This window comes from Plectropomus leopardus, chromosome 9 (assembly GCF_008729295.1).
Source record: "Plectropomus leopardus isolate mb chromosome 9, YSFRI_Pleo_2.0, whole genome shotgun sequence".
In the NCBI taxonomy this organism is placed as follows: Eukaryota; Metazoa; Chordata; class Actinopteri; order Perciformes; family Serranidae; genus Plectropomus; species Plectropomus leopardus.
Genome location: NC_056471.1, coordinates 33,799,002 through 33,822,604, shown reverse-complemented (window position 1 = coordinate 33,822,604; position 23,603 = coordinate 33,799,002). Strand labels below are relative to the sequence as shown.

The following is a 23,603-nucleotide window of genomic DNA, read 5'->3' as shown; positions in this document are numbered from 1 at the left end:
AATTAGAGGTGTGATGGGATTCCACGGGAGGACTGAAAGGCCTTTTATAAAGCAGTATCCCCCTCCTTATAAACTTATTAGCCATGGACCAGTGGACTGCACAGGGAGGAAGACAGAGTAATGTGGCCGTCAACTGTTCTTACACATCCCAGATTAGCCGTGCAGTGTGCATCGCCTCCAGCTAAAGAGTTTTACTACCTTTAGATCAAGAGAAAACAATGCTGATTTGATGTATTTATAGCAAACTGCATGTCTGAAGAGGTATGGAGTTCTTGGTTTTGCTCTAATTATCGGCTTGATTGCTTCTCTTTGAGCTCTTGATAAAACAAAACTGCCACTCTTGGCTGCAGCAGTATCAGTGCAAACATCCTCGCCTCTTTTTCATTCGCCCGCTCCTCTCCCCCCGCCCTCCTATCAGTCTCTCTTTCAGTCCGTCTTGAGTGCCCTCGTACGTTTGGCTGCCTTTTGCCATTACCCTCTTCAATATTCCTCTCTTCGCTGCCCTTGCCCCGCTCCTCCTCCCGCTAGACGTTGAAGCGTGATCAATATTTTTGTCATAACTCAGGGGAGAGTCACCTCTGCGACGACATTAAAATTCCTCGCTCTGTGCAATATAGTCCCCATCCAAATTTCCTGGCTCGGAAAAGGATGGGGCCATTACCTAGAATACTAAAAGAGCCACGAGACCTTCCTCTGGGCAAGGATGTCCCTTTACTCCAACATATTTCTGCGTTTGCATCCTTGTAGAAAGTAGCTCTAAGAGGAAGAAGAGGGAGTAGATATTACAGTTTGCATCTCGGAGCTGCTTATTCAAGTGTGCTGCAAGTGTTATACATAACTGAGCAATACCGAAGCCCACTGGGAACTGTGTTAGCATCAATATTCTGGCGCTAAGCTCGTGGAAACATATTCTGTGTTTGCAGAGTGAGAACCGGGGATTGCACTTCTGCCATCTGCAGTTCTTTCCAATCTCCTGCCGTAAGCAAATCCCTCCAAGACGGTTATCCATTTGCAATACCTTCCTTCACCTCTCCCTCTCTCTCCCCCTCTCCCCCTCCATGACCCATCCGTCTTTTTCCCCCGCAGCCATTCCTCCATCCCACGCTCATTACCTTATGCCCATTAATCCCATTAAGTAGCCATTAAACAAGTGCTGATAACACCAAATGAACGTCAAGCTCCGACAGCTAATAACTACAGTCCCACCTCGGCACGTTCAACCCTGGCAAGGAGAAAAGGAGGTGCAGGGAGGAGCAGGGGGGAGGGGTGGGGGGGAGTGTAGTACAACACAAGAGTAGTATAGTGTAGCATTGTGTAGTAACAAGTACTCCAGCTGTGAAGGAAGAGAGAGAGGAAAGAAAAGGGGAAGAAAGGAGGAAGCCAAACATGTAAATATACTGCCGTACTTTGTATATTTACTCGTGTCCACTCGTTCAGGCGAGAAAGAGCGCGTCATTCAGCTCAGAAGCAAAGGAGAAGATTCAACAATTTTTTCTATTTATTTTTTTTTTACACTGATCATCACTTGGATTTAAGAGCAGAAAGAAGGAGGGAGCTTTGCCAAACCAACCGTAGGAGCAGCGTGAAATAAAAGGATTGTATCCGAAGAAGCAAAAACCCCGAGCTAAGGCAGCCGCAGCGGCTGTTCAAGAGAGCTGGAGATGAAAACCTGCAGACCCACACAACCATGATGCACACTGAATTTAAGGTTGGCGGTGCGTTCAGGGTCTTTTTCAGGCACGGATTCCTTTCTTGCGGGGGGGGTGAGTAGTGGCGGCAATAGATAGCCGGCACACTAGAAGCTCGTTCTGGTTGAGCTTAAAACCAGAAGCTGGCTCGCGGTCGTCGCTGTCCTCGCTCGGCTTGAGTGATGAGTGAGGACAAGGTTATGGCGGAGGGCGAGAGGGGGGAGTCGCAGCTGTAGTCGGTGCCATTCATTCATCAAGTGTGCGCACACTCAGACACAAGAGGAGTCGCACTTGTGCAAAACAGACACTCAGAAACACACCTTTCCCTCGCTGCTACTCTCGAAGTCCCTATCTCGCTCTCATTTATCTCTGCAGCACCATGTGGTCATTCATTAGCGGGGCAGGTAGATTAGAGAGGCCCCGTAGTTACATCTCCCGTCCTCACTGTTGAGGAACTTTAAAGCATCGACGTCTGTCTACCCAGCTGGTCAGCCAGGTTAAAAGAGTCCAATTTGTTTCACGAATCAACACGTGCACAAGACTTGAATACTGAGGAGGCCCGGAGGAGCGGATGGAGGGAGGAGGAGGGAGGTCAAAGACCGATGTGGAAGTTAGCGTCGCCCTGGTTCCCTCATCAAAAAGCCACTGGGAGTTTTTCTTTGGAATTTGGATTATTGCAAAAAAAAGCTCTATGGCAAACACATTTATGATACTTTATTAGAGTTATTCAGGGTTATTTTTGTCGAGTTTGAATCAAGTGTGTTTTATGACGAGTTAATGAGACAAAAAAGCATCTTAAGTCTTCTTAGACTGAGAGAAAGTTGAATTCAGAAGGTGTACAGTTTTATTTATCTGGTTAATAAGGAAAATACATGTGGAAATACTGCTTTTCATAACATGTTATGGGTTTCTATTGTATATTTATTAGTCTGAAAAGCTAAAAGTAAGTAGCCCACTCACTGCTGAGGTGGGAGGTTCGTACTAAACACTTATTCTGTCATATGCAGTAAAACCTGGTGAAATTTCAGGGAGGTATGAAGGTATGAAATATTGCATAGCACCTAAGCCTATTAATGTGTTATTTTTGAAGTCTTAATGTCATTTTCAAGAATAAAAGCTAATGTTATGCTATTAACAGACTACACTACGGTTAAATGACTTAACATCGCCAGCACAACAAGACTTTAACGCCGTGATGACGTTCTGTAGTCTCATTGAGCAACCGCCTTTTTAAGACCCATAAAAGTTTCAAAGTTTACAGAGGGTGATTTTGGACAAATTTTATGTTGTAGAACAAAATGTTTAAGTATCTTAAACTTGTGTTTACCACAGACAGATTTCAGGCTCCTGACCAAAAACCCACTCAAAAAACCCATTGACTTTGAGACGAGGGAACCGCAGGTGCTGACATGCTGACTAATTTCCAAGTTTTAAGGCACTCTATGGGTTTGTCTCTCATCCATGCAAGAGGAAAATGGATGTTTAAAGAAAAAACTAGACAATAAAAACACTTAGGACGAGATGAAGCAAAAATGGCAGTGTAAAAAGAAAAAAGACGGAAGGTAGAGGGGAAGGACACATTAAAAATGACGGATAAAAACACAGCAAAGAGCAGGATAAATAAGGTGATAAATGATGGCAAAAGATTGATGAGAAAGTAAAGGAAGGTGCAGAGCGGGTTCAGATACTGAGAGAATGAAAGACTGAAACAAAGCAGAAAGGAAGAAAAAAAGAAGGGAAATGTATGAGGGGAAGAAGAAAGGGACACAAATATATTATGTTCATAAAAAAAGATTAAAAAACTTTAAGAGTGTAAGAAAAGTAATCAAGAAAGGTACAAAAAAATGAATGAGTCAGTGAATGAAGGGTAGAAGAAAGGAAAGAAAAGAGGGGGAGGAAAAAGAAAAGAATGAGAAAGCAGGAAGAGAGAGAACGGATGAACTCATGGATTATAAATGGCTTGTCCCGAATGTGTCAGGAGTGTTTGCTCTCCTCTCTCCGCGATGGAGGGACCTGCTAAATCAATCGGAAGCTTTTTGCCCACACAGTGGACCAGCGGTCATGATCAGTGTAATTTCCTCTCATGCTGGCACATTTGTAGCTTGCGGCAAATCTCATCTCTTCCCTCCCCCGCCTCCCTCCCTCCCGGCCCTCCATCCACTGTTGCTCCGCGGCAAAAATTAGCATGGCTGGTGCTAATTTGATGAGGTGTGTGGGCGGAGGAGAAGAGCAATCATACTGCATTTAGAGAAACTAGCTGCACTATCACGCTGTCAGCATTTAGTGGCTTTTACCTTCAGCGCTCCGGCTTCAGTCCCGGAGCTGCCGACTAATATTCAGAGGAAGTTGCTACAGGCGGGAATATTTGTTGCTATAAGTTTCTACGGGACGTTTTGAAGCCATTACATGATTTAGTAATGTACAAGGAGGCCTAAAAGTACGTTATTATGTAGAATACACAAACTGGCCACCTCAACGACAAAAATATAAGTTGCATGGGCGCTTATGGAAGCTTGACTTGCCTGTAAACTCTTGTCCTCTTTTTATTACCACTTTTAAGTCAAAGCTTACAATGTTCCTTTTTCTTCTGTCTTCTGCACCCTGCTAATGACATCAAACTTATTTTACATTTGATTTTAAACCATTTTCTTTTTATCTTTGCACCTCTTGTCTGCACTTTTGCTATTTTTAATAGTGATTTTAAAAAAATCATTTAGTAATTGATTTTGCCTTGTATATCTGAGCTATTTGATTGTAAATCTTTTCGTATGTTTTATATTTTATTGCTCTGTAAGGCACTTTGAATTGCCCTGTTGTCTGAAATGTGCTATACAAATAAAGCTGCCTCTTCATGTGTACCATTGAAAAATATTTAATTCTGAAGTCTTTTTCAGCTTTTTCTTCTTTTTTGTTTTGCTGTTTTTTTTTTTTTCCTTCTTTCTTTCTCCTTTTCTTTTTTTTGTGTTAGCTGTTTGCTACTCATTAGATTTATGTTGCTACCTTTATAATTTCTGTTGTTAGCTTTAAAAAATATTATATATCCTTTGATGTGTTATCCTGTAAAGCGGTTATTCTTAAGCACTCTCCTGGTTATATTGTTATTCACAGTATGCCAAATCTCTAAAAAACCGAAAGCTATAAATCTTAAAAAAAAATTTAAAAAATTGCATTTGATAGTTTTGATTTGTTACTTTTTATAATCATATAAACATTATTATTGGATAAAAACATTTGGAGTTTTGATCTGGAGAAGCTGCAGTTCAAAATGAGATCAAACTTTTCAATTCACGATGAAGACCGAAGTGTGGCCCGTAACAGACGGACTCCCGTCCGTTAAAGAGGAGCGAGAAGTCGACAGTGACAGTTAAAATTATTATTTAACATTTATGATTAGGACTGATTAAAAAAATCAATTCAATGAAATAATATTAATAAATAATATATTTTAAAGATTAATTTTGAAAAGCGCATTTTGTGCACCGAATGATTTGAGTGTGTAATTTTAATGAGGCTCTAAGGGTTAAAGGATCATTCTGCGCATTTCAACACTAAATTAAACCTTAAAATCCTCGTATATATTGTGTCATGTTCCCTCAATCCAGTTATTATTGCTGCTATTATTATTATTATTATTGTTATGTCGGTTGACTTAGAAACATTTTGAGAAAATTTGTCCTCTTCCTCACTGACTCCCTCTCATGTGGTGCAGAACATGTTTTTGTTCCTTTTTTCTCTCAGAGTTTATTAAAGAGCAGAGCTGTCAAGCTGTTTATGTCCTGAATGGCATTAATGCAGGGGGCGTAGTTAGCTGGTAGGACACACACACACACACACACACACACACACACACACTATTAAAAAAAAAAAAAAAAAACTGCATGAATGAGCAAGTCGGAGAGCTCACGCTATGCCGCTCTGTCGACCTGACAGCCATGACAGAGTCAGAAAATTCACATCGGGCCCTCTCTGCTAACAGTGGCCCCTGACACAATTAGCTTAGCACATTACATAAAAGATGTGCTCATCCTCCCAAATATGAACGTCTCCATCACTGATTGATTTGGTTCACAATGACCCAAAAAAGAAGAAGTGAAAGACGACAGTATACCTCTTTAGGAATATGAATTTCAACACTTCAAAGGCCATGTTTTTGTGTTGACTCTTACATTTTTGAAGCTTACTGAGGTCAGCTGGAGGACAGTTTTATTATTATTATCATTATTATCATTATTATTATTATTATTATTATTATTATTATTATTATTATTATCATTATTATTATGATCTGCACGTCTAACAACATTTAACATTTCTTACTGACATCCCCTTAGCAAAATAAAAGCCATAAATTCACATATTTGTCTCAACGGCCTGTTTAAATCCTGATTGGTAAAGGTCAATGAATCGCAGTGAATCACGCTGGATTGATGCCAACCAGAGCTAAGGAGAAATCAAATTTGAAAAATATACAAATGGTCTCAAAAATGGACTCTCGATGATGCCTCAAAAAAAAACACCCCGTCACAAATTGTCGGCGGGGCAGGAGGGGACGAGCAGCCTCAGCCGTTCTGCAGCCGCGGCAGGTTTAAGAAAACACACTTAGTCACGGTGAACCCCCTCCGCCCCTCCCTGGTCTATCTTGCATGAGCTGCGAAATCCCACGTACAAAGATCACCATATAATGGGTTATGCCATTATGGGCTCAGCAAAAAAAAAAAAAAGAAAGAGAAAAAGCTCCATGGCAGCATTCATAAAAACATAAGCTGGTGTTCACTGCTGCACATTCTCGCAGTCCGGTTTCCTGTGTGTTCAGTGTACCAAACATCAGGACAGCTATTCATTTCACCTGCAGCCAGTCAGTAACAAGACACGGTACGTCCCTCCAGCTTTCGTCACTCCCAACACTTCACAGCAGTGTCGTTCTCTGTGACATTTAAGCCTTTCTGCTGGCTTTTTGGTTTTACTAAAATCACAGCAGCAGTGTGGAAGTGTTACATTTGAATAAGAAGAGAGTGAATCAATCCAATCAAAAGTTACAATCTGATATTTTGACTCTGATATTCAATTTGAAATCTCTATAATTGTCACATCTCTGATGTGCTTTTGAGAAATTGGTCTCAACTATTTTACCTTAAAGGTCCATTGTGCAGGATTTTGGGGGATATATTGGCAGAAATGGAGTATAATAGTTGTATCTATGTTTTCATTGGTATTTCCCACATAATTAGAATTTATACGTGATGATAGCTCACAACGGAGGCTGGGAGGTCAAACTTCCATTTTTGGGGTTTTTTTTGCATGCATGCATCTTTGGCATCTTTCTGTGTCCCCTCTCTAAGGGGGCGTTAACACGACAACGGTTCTCGCATGAAACGTTAAGCTTTTTTGTGGTTTGGCCTTTCGTTCACATGATAATAGCGCTTTGGGGGCCTAAAAATGCAAACTTTAGAAAGCAGTTTCCAGAATGTGACCTTTATAAAACACCATGTCCTTCTGTCGCCATGCAAACTAACAGCGTGCAAGTTGACATCACAGCCGCACTTTGCTCATGCACATGGTCTTCTTTATGGTGTGTCATTACAAAGTTACACCACTAACTACTGGCCTGGCGTGCATACTAAAGTGTTTTTGGTTGTTTGTGGATCCGTGTACGCGAGGATTATTTTCATAATGTTATCACTGAACGCAGATTTTTTTTAAAGCAAAGGAGAGACTTTTCTGTTTCAGTCGGGCCATTTTCATCTAAACGTGACTTAAATTCGGATGTTTTTGAATCCAGCACAGGCAGGTCTTCTCATGAGTTTTTTCCTCAGCAGCAGTTTGTAGAGTTTGAATTGCGAGATGAATGATTGATCTGTGATTGATCTGTCAGAGCTAATAACATGTAAATCACGACACGTTTAAGATTGCAATGATAGTGTATCGTAGTTTATTTATTGTGATAATATTGCATCGTGGGGTGTCTCGTGATTTCCATTTGAGTTTTTGCTGTGGCAACAGTAATTCTACATTTCTGGCACACGTAGGAAGTTTTAGTTGCTTGCAATCTGCAACTTCACCACTAGATGCCACTTAATCGCATACACTGGACCTTTAAAGTAAACTGGTACAAGTGAATATCAACATTTTGATTTACATGTTTTATCACATATACAACTTGTTAGATTTTAATAAAATTTGGAGGGAAAATATGTGTACCTCTTCTTACTGATTGAACCAGTGCTCATATCCAGAGCGATTTAAAATTAATATTAAATATCAAAAAAAGGTGTCAAGAAAGACACCAAAAGTTATCATGTATATAAAAAAATGACTGTATATATTTGATATAATATGCAATAGAGCAGGTAGTAGCTGAAAACCAGAGCACACACTGGTTAAGTGTAGATTTACACACAGGACGGTGAAATATCACAAGGGTACTAATATTTCGTACACTCAGAACACACAAATGACCTGCCCAACTAAATATACGGCAGTAGAAATTACTCACATCCACTCTGAGAACTAAGATATGTCAGTATTTAACATGCAACAAGGCTCACATGTAACATTTAATCAGTTAAATCAGTTCATGTTGAGAAAAAAAAAAGACAAGGTGAAACTTCGGCCAATTCCACTTTGGTTTCTGTGGTTGTGCAAATTTCTGTCTGTTCCAATTACTTCAATTTTGGTCGCATGATTTTTTTTTGAACGTGTTGTATTATTCATACACTTTAATGAATATGGAGGGTTGCCCCAGTTCTCTAATGCCATACAAACGTATTAATGTCCAGACCGTGTTCCTCAATGTGAGAATATAGAAACCTCTGACATGTGTCTTTCAGGGGGCTTCCATTCAGGGAGAGGTCACGAAATATTATATCAACATCATCACCAACATCATCATCATCATCATCATTCCTGTTATAATAAAATCATATTCAGCAGCACTTGTAGGGGAGAGGCACATTACCTTGACCACCAAAACAAGCACTCAGGATACTGTGTGGATACCAAGGAATGTAGCCAACTCGCACATTTTAACTAGAAATCCTAAAATATTCTTTTACAGTGTGACGGGGGCTACAAGTGCAAGACAGGAGTTTGTTAAATAAATAAAAATAAAAGAAGGAAAAGAGGTTCGGGGGTCTAACACCTGAAATAGCCTGATTCTACATTTTGCAGGTTAAGCAGGGGGGCAGATTTACCTTTGATGACCTCTGCAAAGGGCAAATGAAAGAGATCGACAGATTGAGAACAACCAAAGACATTGAGACGGTTAAACACAAAGCAAAATGATTTTAGTAACATCTCTCTATACAAACTTTTTTTTATATGAATACAAACCTTTCTTGGTGGCAACCTTGACTAAACCCTTAAAAAGGCATTTAGAGAAGGTAATGAAATGCAGAAACAACACATTTTCAGGATATTGTTTGGCTACATTCCTGTCTTATCCGACTGAGTCTTGGTGGCAGCTCCTACCTTTGAAATTCGGTCGGATTCTGGCGTCGTAACCCGAGACTTTGCCCATGAGCTTGTCCAGGAACTCGGAGGGCGGCATCGGGGAGGCAGCTTTCCTCGCCGCAGCTTCTTTCGACGCCGCCAGGCTGCAAGACAAGAGGGGTAAATTCGGTTAAAGAGAGGGAGAGCGCGATGTGTGCGAGGGCTGCGATCGGATCGTAATGAGAGAGAGAACTTTTGACAGGCGGAGATCAACATTCTTTGTCCGAGTTGTTGAGATTCACATCCAAAACAATTCATCATCGACAACAGCAGCCTGGCAGTGATACGAGCACCCGAGAGAAAAAAGGGTTAAAGGTCACAGCAGCCTGACAACAGAGCGATCATATAAACTGTCCTCTCCGGACGAAGCTGCTGCATCGGTCTTTTCTTTAAATGGCCCAAAAAAACTCGATTTACTGCAAAGATGTCACAAAATGTGCACCTGAACTCCTGGAAATGAGTTTATTACAGGCGCTGCACGACTGGGTGTCACACAAAAATCCAACTAATAAAGTCAAAATTGTACAGAGCTCATAATAAGAGAGCCCAGCCGCCAGAAGAAAATGTTTTCTGCAAACCACAAATACATTTGCACATTTAAAATATATCAAATTAACGTTTCTGAATGTATGTAGTATATAAGCTGACTGTCATTTGGAGGTGGAGGGGACTGTGGATAGCGTGACACATCGGTAAGAACTGAAGACTACGGTTTGAGGCAAAAAACAAAAAAGAAAACTTGAAAAGCTGCGTTTTCTGCAACATTTTGGCTCCAAACCCGTTTATTTTTAAGTGGCCCGTCACTGTGTTAGATTGTGGCATCAAAAGTTGGTATTTTAAGTCATACTATGATATTTTTCATACCACAATCAAAAGTTTTTTGTGCCTATATGTAATCGTACGTTAACGACAGCAAAGTTTCAACAGGTCTGCTAAATAATAATGTACAAACGTTACATATTCATGGCTTGAAAAAGTGCAAAATGTCAACATTTTTTTGGCAAGAGAAAATTCATAATGACATGATTCAGACTGCTGCTTTACACCTTCTCGTCAAAATATGTCACTTCTAGCTCCAAATCCCGTGATCCATGATGCATGTGTGCAACCAACACGTGTTGAATTTTGCACCAGTGTACAGTTTACTGGTACTGCGTTCTTATCCTCTGTGTGAGTTGTATTTCTCTTTTTTCTTGACATTTCTCTTGTCTGTTACCTGCCGAGGGACTATGGATGTTAATCAGCAGCTAACTCCGGCATGTTTACATTTGTATTTTACACTTATGTTCAATAATATGCCGTACCCCATTTAAATAAACATTAAATATAAAAATATAAATCTAAAAATCCAAGATAGCAGCAGCCAAAATGCCAAACTTAAGGCTTCTAAATGGGAGTCCAAACATTAACGGGTGATGTCATCATGGCTACATCCATGTAAAAAAGAAAACACAGGCTATGATTAAGATGCAAAAACTACAAGTTTAGTATTTGGTACCAGTATTAGACCCTGAACGCCATTAATTATCCAATCATTGTTTACGTCTCTTGACTCCTGGAGGTGTTTTGCATTGAGAAAAAAGTCAGAATCTGCCGACACAAAGGCTTCAGGTAAGATGAATTTATCATCATTTAAATTTATGTAGTTTTATTTAATGTAATTAAAAAATGATAAAATAAAAATGAGCGTGACGCGTTAGTTAAACACACTTTGTCTCTTACAGCCGTGATTCAGACTAACTCGTCTAACCAGCTGTGTGTCCTGCTGAGTGCCACATTGATTTCACATTAAGGCCGTGGTATTTGCACAGCTGACTTCTTTACCTTATTAAGGCCGTCATGCTCATTAGATGATCTCTCTGCATAATGTCAAATCCCCAGTGCGGCCTTTAGCCCGCAGACATACGATGACTCCAGCGCCAACAGTCAATAACACACACACACTCACACGAACACACACACACACACACACACTCGATATGATGGAGTGAGCCAGAGTATCCAGACAGCGTGTGTACTTGAACGTTACGGCCAAAGAAACATTCTGAAAAATAAACCGACTGCATCAATAAGAGGGAAAAGATGAGAGTTCGTTAATTGGCTCCCTCGTTGGCGCCCTCGACACCTCAGCCGTAAAACATGTTTGACTTGTTGCATACGGTCAATGTCAATGTCAGCTCGATACGCAATATGGTCCGTTTCTTTCACACACACTCGCAGATATGCCGGCCAGCTCGATGGACCCAAAATGAATTACAAAAACAGTTTGGTGAAGCAGCGTTCTGTATTTTACGCACCATCAGCCTAAAAAAATATGAGAAGCAACTTCTGTAGATAATTTTAAGAAGCAGCTCAAGATGCATTTCGATGCTTTTGCTTTTCATTAATCCCAACTTCTATTTATCTTTCATCGCAAATTATGCTTCATACTTCTTATACACTAGTTTTATACCTTTAATGCCCTTTACTGTTTTTACTTTTGTTGTTTAACTGTTTTTATTCTATTTTATTTTTTATTTGTTTTCCACCTCTGGCCTGTCTGCAACTTATTTCCAGAGTTATGATATACATGTGCTGTATTATTTTATTTTAATTTATTTTATTTTTTATGAAAAGGTGCTATACAAATAAAGACTGCTATTGTTGTTATTATTGTCATCATTATCATCATCATTATTATTATTATTATTATTATTATTATGAATTCTTAAGCCAAAATAGCCAATATTATGTATTTCGAGGTCAGCGTGACCTTTGACCTCAGAACAGCAGATTCTTATCAGTTCATCTTTGAGCCCAGGTGGACGTTTGTGCCAAATTTAAAGAAATTCCCTCACGTCTTTCTGGCCGCGCTATCACCAGAGCGGTGGCATAAAAAAAGTCTTCACTTTCCGAAATGTCCCGAGTTTCCACAAAAGGATCCTTATTCTGCAAAAACATTCCCTTCTTTCAAATTACCTTTTTTTTCCCAAAACCTCCTTAAATTCAAGGTCTGAAACTTAAATATGTCCTCACAAAAACAGAAGTGCTAACGTGTCCTCACTGGATTTTGTAGTTTAAAACACATTTAAACATTTTGTGTGATTTAGCTACAAAGCAAACATTTTAAGGTTGATTTTTGGAATTGATCTCAGCAGAAAACTCAAGGCTTTATGTTTTTTGTTCAATAGTTGTGTGTCTCTGATCCACTGGTGTGATCCTCAGTTACTGATGTTGCTTTTATTTCTTGTGTTTCGGGCTGCGGGAGCGTCTGAAGGAGACGAGTCCGGGGATTTGAAATGAAATCCTTTGCTGCTTGAGTGAGATTGAAAGTGAACTGACAGTGACTTCATTCTGAGCGAGGACTGAGCTGACCCGTGGCCTTACAGTGGGGCCGCATTAGCGGCCACTTGTAGTGCGGTTTGTATTTGATTGCATCATTTCTCGCTGCGCCCGGAGAAAGAGCACGGACAGCAGGGCTATAAATAAGCTGCTGTACTGACCCATTTCATTTGGCTACAGCTTCACAACGAGCGTTTTAACCAACAAGACACGGGGAGAACTTTCTCGCATTTTCACCGAGTCAGTTTTAAACTCTGAATGAATGCAGTGATCAGACGGGGAAATATATGTTTTAATACAACTATTTTAGAGCTGCGGCTCAGTCACCATGAGAAAATGTTGGCGTCGTTTGCTTTGGAAACCGTGTTATATTTGTACTAGGGCTGCACAGCAGAAGCACTTTCCTTATTTGATTATTTGTAAAATTAATAATGAATCGATGAAAAAAACAAACAAACATGAAAATGTTGCTTAATTCAAACAATACTTAATGTTTTTTTGCCTCATTCAAAGCTCACAGCAACATACAGCACTGCAACGCCTGTCCATTAATCAAGTTCACAAGTTCGATTAAATTCTTGACGACCAATTAATCGACTGTCAGTTGATCATCATCCCTAATTTGTACATTTTTCATGCATCAAATCAATGTGACGTCAATGACCTGAACTGTCAGCTGGAGGTGGACGAGAGACGCAGCTCTTCAGCTCTTTAGGGTGTTTATTAGTGATCGGTCGGCGTGTTTTCACCACAGATAGTGAACCGAAAAGTGACACTGTTGGCACAAAAACTGGCAGAAATATCGCTGTGATAGTGGCAAAAAAGCCGCTGTTTTTTAAGAGTCATCGCTGCCTTTCTGCAACCAAATGAGGGTGATTTTTAGTAACTCATTACTGTTTTTCCACCCAGGACAAGACCACGAAATGGATGTTTTTATTGAGACATCGCTTCGTTTCCTGCCTGGATTACGCTACCATAAATGTATTGATTTAAATCGCTGTATTTCCTGCAGTGCCACAAAAAGCAGTTTTTTTTACCGAAACATCTCTGCCTCTGGGACATGACTGCTTTTTCTGTCAGGATTAAGCCACCAAAAGCAGGTATTTGAGTCAAAACATGCCCTTTTCATATCCATAACCAAATGTTTTTTTTTGTTTGTTTTTTTTACAGGTTGACAGTGGTTTAACAACTCGAGCTCATCCAAAAACTTTTTCCGTCTTTTGTTGACTTCTTTAAACTTTGTTCGGTTTGTGTCAAATTTCCCAACATAAAACATGTCCAGCTGAATTTTTGTGAAACATGAAATATTCTCGATGCTTCGTGCATAATTTATACACTCTTGTGTGATTAAAAATTCTCAGAATTAATATTTTACTGAATTTAAGAATCACAGCTCCAGCATTAGAGCATGTAGCCACAGAATTGGACACAAGTATAAAATAAAAAAAAAAGAAGCTAGTTGAAGAAATGAAGAGTTAAAAAGTCAAAAAATCCATTAATATGATAATAAATGATCATTATTAAAGCACAGGAGGAAGTAGAAAGCCTGATAACAAAGTGTCACTTATTTTAGGTTCGGCTCGCTCGTCATTCACTCTGCTGATCAAAATCCTCTTTGAACATTTGAGCCTAAACATGACTCATAAAAATGTATTAATATGAATGAAACATTTATTCGAAGCCTAATAGGAATTTTTCGGACATTAATGTTTTATCTTTTTTCTGCTCGGGCCAAACTTTGACGGAGAGAGGAGAAGTTATGGGCTGTGTTTATGACGAATAATTCATTTTGGTGCTGGAACATTTTCACTTTGCAGCACTCAGACGTCCAGTGAAGCAGCAGTCAGTCTCCGCCGCCGCGACGTCCTCCGCTCGCCTCAGCTGTCGGTATCAATGATTGAAAACTGACAGAAGTGTTTCCAGAGGAAGTTGATTTCAGGCTACAGAGTTTGACAACGTGAACTGACTTCTCTTTTTTTGTTTTGCTCGAGTTTTTAGACTTTTTCAAGTTCAGAAAGAGACAAAAACCTGCATCTGACCTCTTGACCTCCAGTGAAAGTCTGAAACATTTGAACAAAAAAGCAACACAGAGTGCTAAATTGAGACTTAAAATTATTCAGCCATTAGCTGTAGCTCCTGATGAGTGCGAGGGAGGACAGCATCGCCCGCATTAATCTCTCATAAATTAAAATGACAGGCGATACAGTCGATCGCGCTTAAATTTTCACCTTCTAAATGTAAAACCGCTAAGCGTGACTTTCAATATGGTAAACGGTGACGCGCGGCATGATAAATGGCGCCATTAGCAATTCATAAACACGTAATACAGTCGACGCTGTCGCTTTATCAGGAAACTGCTGATCAGAATCACAGCGCGACGGGTGAAAACGCGAATCATGGAGCCGACGTGATCGGAAAACTAAGAAAAACGGGGGCCGGCCCCCTCGTTAGTCCTCGTGTCGTGATGTGTTCATGAACGCAGGCAGAGTGTGTAGACGCAACATCACACTGTTGTCCTTCTGCTACAAAACCGTCCACATACACGCAATACACACACATAAACACACGCGCGCGCACACACACACACCGACCTTCCAAGCAACTCGCCCTCATCAGTGAAAAACATCGGAAAACAAATCATGCAGGGCAGCGAGGAGACAGTGGGAGGAGGGTGGTGTGTGTGTGTGTGTGTGTGTGTGAGGGGGGAGAAGAGGAGGAGGAGGAGGAGGAGGAGGAGGAGAGCAATAAATGAATTTTGGCTGCTGTCTCCGTCCACGCTGTTAGCAGCCGCTCAGGTCACCCTGCTGTCAGGCGACGGTGGACTCGGGGTGTCTGAGGGGCCGAGGGAACCTTTTTTTTTTAAAAGGCACCAGCTGCGTGTGGTGGGTAGGTGGGATGGGGATCAAAACCTGGTTCCACTGAGGACCCGGTTCCGCTTTTTTTCATAACCAGAAAATCAATAACGTTTGGCCTAATCCACACGGCTGTCGAGACCCGTCCAAAACGTCACATCTCGAGTCGAGTCATTTAAATCCACTCACTCGTCTGCAGGCTTCATCAAAATAAAGATAAATGCAGAATATTCGACTGTCTTTGGGATAAAAAAAAAAAAAAAAAATCTTTAACTCTGTCACACACTGGCACACTTCATCATCTTCACCCAAACTCAAGTCCAGTCAGATAAAAACAGCAATCCAGAATAAGAGCTGGTTAGCTGAATAAACGATGCTGCATAAGGTTTCATTATGAGGTGTTCAAGGTCGGCTCAGAAAAATGACTAGTAGGCAAAGGTCAATAAAACATGACTTGTTCAAATGTAACATCAGGAAAAAGAAAATTAAGTTTTGGGCGAGAAACGTGAATAATACAGATGTTGGTGAGAGAAATTTGTTTTCTCAGCAACATAAAATGAGACTAAAAACTCAAATTGTCTTTCGATGTGAGAGGAGTCGGTCTTTCTTTTAAAAGTCTTCTTGTGAACGGTAAGCACTACAAGCCACCACGTCATCGTCTTCACTGGAAAGAAACAGTATCATGTTTTCTCCACCAAAGGGACATCTAACAGGACACTGGGGGGGGGGCACATCGGAGGCAGCTACCAGTGGCGGTGGCGGTCGTGCAGTCTCCCTCCGTCTGCAGCATTAAACAACGCCGCAACAACGATGATGTTATAAACGAGCATAAATCACGGCGCTGATAATGACACTATAATGATCAGAACTGAGCATATTGATGACGGCGCTGAAAATGAGCTGACGTGACATAAATAACAAAAATAAATAACACTGATGTGATTCTGTGTCTCATGAATGATAATGACGCTGTTCAGGGAAAATAATGAGCTAAATGCTGCGAGAACGTGATCTCACATCTCCATATTCTTACAGTGCATGAAACCGGCTCAAATGCTGTGTCTCTGTGTCTCTCTGTGTCTCTGTGTGTCTCTGTGTGTCTCTCTGTGTGTGTGTGTGTGTGTGTGTGTGTATACCTGTGAGTGTAGACGGTGTGTGTGTGGTTGAACATCTGGAAGGACCTGATGTTGTGTGTCTCTGTGTCTCTGTGTGTCTCTGTGTGTGTGTGTCTCTGTGTGTGTGTGTGTGTGTGTGTGTGTGTGTGTGTGTGTCTCTGTGTGTCTCTGTGTGTGTGTGTCTCTGTGTGTCTGTGTGTGTGTGTCTCTGTGTGTGTGTGTGTGTGTGTGTGTGTGTGTGTGTGTCTGTGTGTGTGTGTGTCTCTGTGTGTGTGTGTGTGTGTGTGTGTGTGTGTGTGTGTCTGTGTGTGTGTGTGTCTCTGTGTGTGTGTGTTGTGTGTGTCTCTGTGTGTCCGCAGCTAACAAATGAGGCCATGCTCTCTCTCTCTCTCTCTCTCTCTCTCTCTCTCTCTCTCTGTCTCTCTGTCTCTCTGTGTCTCTGTGTCTCTCTGTCTCTGTCTCTCACTGTCTCTCTCTGTCTCTCTCTGTCTCTGTCTCTGTCTCTGTCTCTCTCTGTCTCTGTCTCTCTCTGTCTCTGTCTCTCTCTGTCTCTCTGTCTCTCTCTGTCTCTCTCTCTGTCTCTCTCTGTCTCTCTCTGTCTCTCTCTGTCTCTCTCTCTCTCTGTCTCTGTCTGTCTCTGTCTCTCTCTGTCTCTCTCTGTCTCTCTCTGTCTCTCTCTGTCTCTCTGTCTCTCTGTCTCTCTCTCTCTCTCTCTCTGTCTCTCTCTGTCTCTCTCTGTTTCTCTCTGTCTCTGTCTCTCTGTCTCTGTCTCTCTCTGTCTCTCTCTGTCTCTCTCTGTCTCTGTCTCTCTCTGTCTCTCTGTGAAATGATGACAGTGATGCTGATGATGCCGTAATGATCGTAAATCACGACACTCGTAATCATGTTATAACCTTCCTGAGTGATGATGTTGATGGTCAGACTGAAATACTGAATCGCATCATAATGTCACAGCAGGTCCTGATTCTGATGAATGTTACAGTGACGACTGCGTGTTAATTTGTTAACCTTTTGCTTTCGTTACGTTGTAGCGTGCTAAATACGCATTCATTTATATATATTTATTGCTCTTTTATGCAGAATTTCTCTCTCTGTTTTGTAGTTGCACTATCTTGAGAAGTAAACTTTTTAAGTCATGAAACACATGCAGAGATCTCATCTTTAAAAATAAAGTTATTTTTCTGTTTGCAGCAGAGTGGATATGCAAAAATCAGCTATATGTTCTTTGCTGTATTTCATGCTAAAAAGTTTTGGAGGGACGGAGATGCATCAGTCACATTGACATTGACATTTAAATTAAATTCACAACCTACACTCACATCAGCATGTGTAAAAGCTACTTCCGTCCACAGCGTAAAACACTGATTTCATAATAAAGGCTCTAATTATTCTCTATTCTTTTATTCCGTATTTTGAGAAAAAAAAACAGTGTGATTCCTTTTGTAATTTTTTTTCTTTTTTTTATCCTCAAAGTAAACGATGTCTGTATTAATTTTGTAAATGCATTGATCATCTTCAATCTGCATTTGCATATTTACTAATAATTGCTATATTTGTATATAATTATTTGTGCAAATTTAGCCCACGTAATAAAACGCTTTAAACAATAAAGGCTCTGAAATTCTTAGACTCCGAAGTCTTTTTGGCTTTTCTATTGGCCGGCATCCATGTCACATGACTGCTATGTGACATTATGAAACCAAACACAATGTCCATTTATATTTTAAGATACTTTTGGCATTAATATACATTTTGATAACACTTCTGGGGAAAAAAGTGCATTTTATTTTCATAATCTTCATTCAGTGAATGCATGTGAACTTTAGTTTGTTGGTTTTTATGAAGATGATTTCAGGTCTTGCAAGAAAGTTAATGAATTATGTCTTAATAACTAGCAAACTACAAATAATATACATTCACTCACAAAGACATAATGAAAAAAGGGTAAAAATTTCTTACTAGAAATGTTAAAACTATCTAAAAAATAAAGCACTTTCTGCCCACTGACAATAAAGTTAATGTCTGCTGTTTTCTTTTGTTTTTACATAAAAACAGTCATGTAACACAGAAACAGGCCAATTGAAAAGAACATGCAAAAAAAAAAGTCTTAAAAACTGAAGGCTGTTATTGTACAGCTAATATGTTTTCCACTGTGGATCAACGTAAGTATTAGTGGGTTTAAAATAATTATTTCCGTGCAGGATTTTAAAGGTGTTTTGGCTTTTCTGTTGGTAAAGTGTTCAATATTAAAGATCTGGCATCGGTTTATGTGAGTCTGGGAGAATAAGTCCAGGTCTGGAGTCACAGCGCGGACAAACACAGTTAGAGGGACTAAATGACAAACAGTCTCGCAGTGTGTGAGGGGTTTTGAGTCAGGCTGCTGCCTCATGATTCAGTCTGAGTCTGCTGGAAAACAGACGAATCTGGAGCAAATAAACATGTTGATGGAGGCACGCTTTGGGCCAATCAGGACCAAGATACATCAAGGTTTTGTAACATTTGTGGCCTTTCAAACTCTGAAATTTTGACCTTTTCATTGCTGAACTCCCATTTGGGAGGTGGGTAATTTTTTAAATGCCAGTGCACAGAGCCAACATTTGTCACACCTCAAAGTTTGATCAGAGTCGAGCCAGAGGTGCCGCACATGTCACATTCAAGAAAAAGCCTGAGATGACGGCGCTACACTGAGGCCCAAAAAAGATGTGGGACATTTAAAGTTTTAAAAATAAACTCTTTGAAACCTGGATCAACATCAGTTTTCTTGTATACACTTTTCAGAATTATTTAAACCTCTGAAACTTCATCAAATTGGTTTAATTTTTTCATGGAGAAAAAAGGCAATAAGCAACTATGCATGAAATTCCCTGAAAACTGGAAAAAAAGAATCAGTATAAGGGGACAAAAATAATCTGAAATAAGCTTTAAAGAGAGAGAGAACATCAACAGAAAATTATCAAATAACTGGAGAGACATAAATTAGATCTATAATAATAATAATAATATATTGATAATTATATGTTTGAAAAAAGGGCACAGAAAATAAGTATATATTTAATTATTATTATCTTTTATTTTATTATTTTATTTTTTGTTCTTTTACTTTTTTTTGCAAAGTAATTTTCCTATTTATTTTCTATTTTTTTATTTCTAATTTATAAAACCAATCACGCCAAATTGCTTTGGCAAAACAAATTTCTTTCATAATCATATAAAACACCCTCAACATGGTCAACATCAGCATCAACATCAACATCATCGTCAAACAACAAAGGTCAAAGGTCACGCTGCATCAGTGATGCTGGAAGAATCGTGTAGGAGAGAAGTTCAGGAAAAGAAAAGGAAAACAGTGACTAAGGAGAGACGCGACGTGTCTTTACTTCCTGTCTTTCTGCTCGTCATCATGACAAACAGAAAAACAAACTGCAGTTATTTACACCCGAGTCCTCCATGACCTCAAATTTGACATCATTTGATTCCGGATGTGCTTTTTGAAATGTGATGCCAAAATAATAATTTAAAAAATGCATCAGTGCCATATTTGGAGACTCCTGTACGTCATGAGCAGAGTTCCCTCCAGCTGTCCTTGTTGTGGGGACAGAAGGTCACATGTCTGCAGGACAGCGCTGCACTTTCCTTGTCAACCATCTAAGATAAAAAACCTAATTTGGATTTTTTTTTTTTTTTGCTCTCACACACGACATGATCTGATCTCACATTTTGACACGAGAGCAAGACGAGCTCACAATCTGCCTGGATTTTGCTTTTTATCCTCTTTGCCAAAATATATTTTGAGTTGACTTACTGTCCAATTTCAACATCATGAGCACCCATAATTTACACTTCCTGGGAACAGTTTCCTGTATTACACATGATTGGACTGTATGAAAATGCAAAACATGCAACAATCCAGTAACTGTCAATGATAGCCCAAATTTCGACAAAAATTACATAATTGCTCTTGGTTTGCAGTCTACCTGACACCTCCTGGAAAACTTGGTCTTGCCTTGGTTATTGGTTGCTCAAATAAATCATCAGGTTAAAGAGGTTTAGGGCCTTTTGGCTTAAAATACCCAGTTTTGGTGTCACTATGCCGATACTAAGCACAGCGAAAGGTCACTAAAAAATCCACATTTAGTGCCCAAAAAGCCGCTTTGGGCGAAAAATCTCGGCGTCACACCAACACGTTTTCATCCAACGTCGTCACATGTTGACGCTGTGGACTTCTGCGTCTACATATTACACTCTGGGTATCTCCTGCGTCTGCTGCTGACGTTCAGGGATGACACGACTGCCGCCGGGATGTCAACAAAAGCACAGGGTGAGATTTTGCTGCAAAATCAGAGTTATGTTTTGGCAACAAAAGCACACGGCAACCAACGCAGGGACGTCAACAAAAGCACACGGCAACCAACGCAGGGACGTCAACAAAAGCACACGGCAACCAACACAGGGACGTCAACAAAAGCACACGGCAACCAACACAGGGACGTTAACAACACCGTGACAGGTCTTTATAAGCGTCTACATGGGCTGGTTCCCTCTTATTTGTGTACATACATGTAGGGCTAGACCCAAATATTTGGCTATCCAGGTATTTGTTGATTGGGTAAGTATTTGGTTTTCAATTTGGGCATTCGGATATTCTCTCTTTTGCACAGCACAAATGTCATTTCAGAGTTTCTGATCACACACACACAGTGTTTAAAAACGCCGCCCCCCTCTTCATGGAATAACATACAGAAGAACCTGAAATTGTCTGAGCTGATTTTTAATCGGGGAATTTGAGTCACTTTTAAAGGATCCAGAAAACAGCACTCTTGGTCAATGTGATTGCTAATTCTCGCTGAAATTAAAAAAATTGCACATAATGTATTTGATAATTTTGTGTTGCATTTTATTTGGACGCTCGTTTTTATGCTGCCCTCTTGGCCAAGTCGCCCTTGAAAAAGAGATTTTAAATCTCTATGAGTCTTTTACCTGGTTAAATAAAGGTTATATCTAATTTCTTTTGGCAGCTGGGCTGATTATCACAGTACCTCACTTGAAAAATGAGCAATACTCTCAGCTGATACTCATATTTCATTTGCATCCAATAAAACAAAGCACTGGATGCATGTGTCGCACAGAAATTTTAAACACTAATCAAGTCATTTTCTTTTTTTTAGGAAATGGACAGCTGAGAGCCTCCACAGCTCTCAGCTTTCATATGTAATTGTTACAAAAAGCAAAACACAAAGAGCACGGCTACTGCTCTCAGACTTCCACTTGTCCTCGTATTAATCACAAAGCAGCTCTGAATACCGTTTAATGATATTACATTTATTAAAATCATGTAGAGTGTGATTGTGTTAGCTGTGAAAATGGTCTCAGATGACTGTGACCACTCAGATTAAATCAATTACATTTCCATAAGTGATTGCCCAGTCCAGATGATGTCTGTTTAAACGTCTAAGTGCTCTCTTGTTGATGCGTCCCTGAGCTCACACCGGTGACTGACGAGAGCCAGTCCAGTGAATTGATGATTACGACGCTTGTCAATAGGTTATCAGAGGCGAACAACCTCAGATGTCCCCGGAGAATCAGTATGGACAACCTGGAGGAGGGCGCCGTCTCTAAAGCGTCAATGATCAGATAATGGACCGCTCCCAAAACTGCAGAGCTCACACGCTGCGAATCGATCAATGAGAAGACATCAGGGTTTTTTTTTTGAGGCCCATCACACTTCATCCAATTCTTTTCTCTGTGACGGCAAATTAGGTGGATCAGAGATTATCTCGGCGCCAATAATTCCCACTGCGACGTGACGAATCTGAGCTTAATCCTCTTTATAACGACGACAAGTGGGAGTGTGATAGGATCAAGCTCAGAAAGGAAAAAAAAACACATTTCTGTTGTTTGGGCGCAGAGCTCGCCGCCGACGTGGTACAATGAAGCATAAGAGGCATGTGAAATGCCTTTTTAAATTAGCATTGAACAAACACAGTGCTCGGATGATGACGGTGCAATCAGATTAGTCACAGACTGGGATTACACCAGTGTGTCCTCAACACACAGATAATTTCCTCTGGACATGCAGCACGGGACAACGCTTCAGGCTGAATTACAATGACACTACCAGATACAGAAAAGGGGGGGTGGCCTCTTGTAGCCTCTCAGCCTCTAAGTGTTGGAGGACTCTGAGGCATGCTTCTCGACCCCCTGACCTCGCTCTCTGTGCTTTGTGTGTGCAGCCTCCTAACATCCAGCACAGTGCACTCAGCACGCTCCACATTACAGCTGATAATATTTTGCAAACGCAAATACTGCATCAAAACTGCATCACCAGCCGCGATAATAATAATCGGTCTAATAATCAGCCAGGTCGACTTCAGGTGATAAACCAGGTTTGAATCTGAACCGACCAAACAGAGAAAATGCAAAAAGAAGTCAGAGTGAGAGACACATTTCAGTAATATCCACCTCTGTGTGCTCTGCTACTCACAAAACACATATTCATCGGGTCGAAGAGCCAAACGTCTGCCAGGTGTCTGCTCCATTTCCATAAACACTTGGCTTATACATCAGATCGGTGCTTTTAAAAGCCCACCTGCTTTAACCCTTGAGGCTCGCTTTAACGTCACACACACTTATACCACTCTGCACGAGAAAAGCACTTTTTAAAATCAGGCTTAAAAAAAATTTCTAGATTAATATTATCTTCTACATTTATTGATTTTTTTAACCAACATCAGCCCTAATCATAAAGATCAAATATTAATTATTTTTCAAGTTTTTAGATGAAAATAACACAAAAATTGATTCTTTATTAAAAATTGATTATGATTATTATCTGTATACTACATGCAAAGTACTGCAGTGTGAGTGCAGTGTCAAAAATGTCAGTTTGAAAGGGTTTCAATGGAGCATTTTTTGACCTTAACAGTCTGAATGTAGCTGGTTTCCACAGTGTATTTTAGACTTGTTGTAGGAGCTGAGCTGGAAATCCACAGATTAAACAAAAATGCACAATCTTGCCAAAATGTATGCCATATGCATGAACACAGCCAAAATGGTGAAAAAAAGAAGAATGAAAGGTCATAATATGTGCCAAAAAGTCAGTAAAGGTGAATATTATCGCAAACAGTTCACACTGTAAATGA

At 40.2% G+C, this 23,603-nt stretch overlaps 1 protein-coding gene across 1 annotated transcript in view; it reads right to left on the bottom strand.

Moving 5' to 3' along the window:
- Positions 1–11,017, bottom strand: part of glra1 (glycine receptor, alpha 1) — a 107,024-nt gene extending 96,007 nt beyond the window's left edge. Inside the window, 2 exon segments of the mRNA XM_042492906.1 lie at positions 9,156–9,280; positions 11,001–11,017. Coding sequence (XP_042348840.1) covers positions 9,156–9,280; positions 11,001–11,017 — 142 coding nt within the window.
- Positions 11,018–23,603: the final 12,586 nt, after the last annotated feature.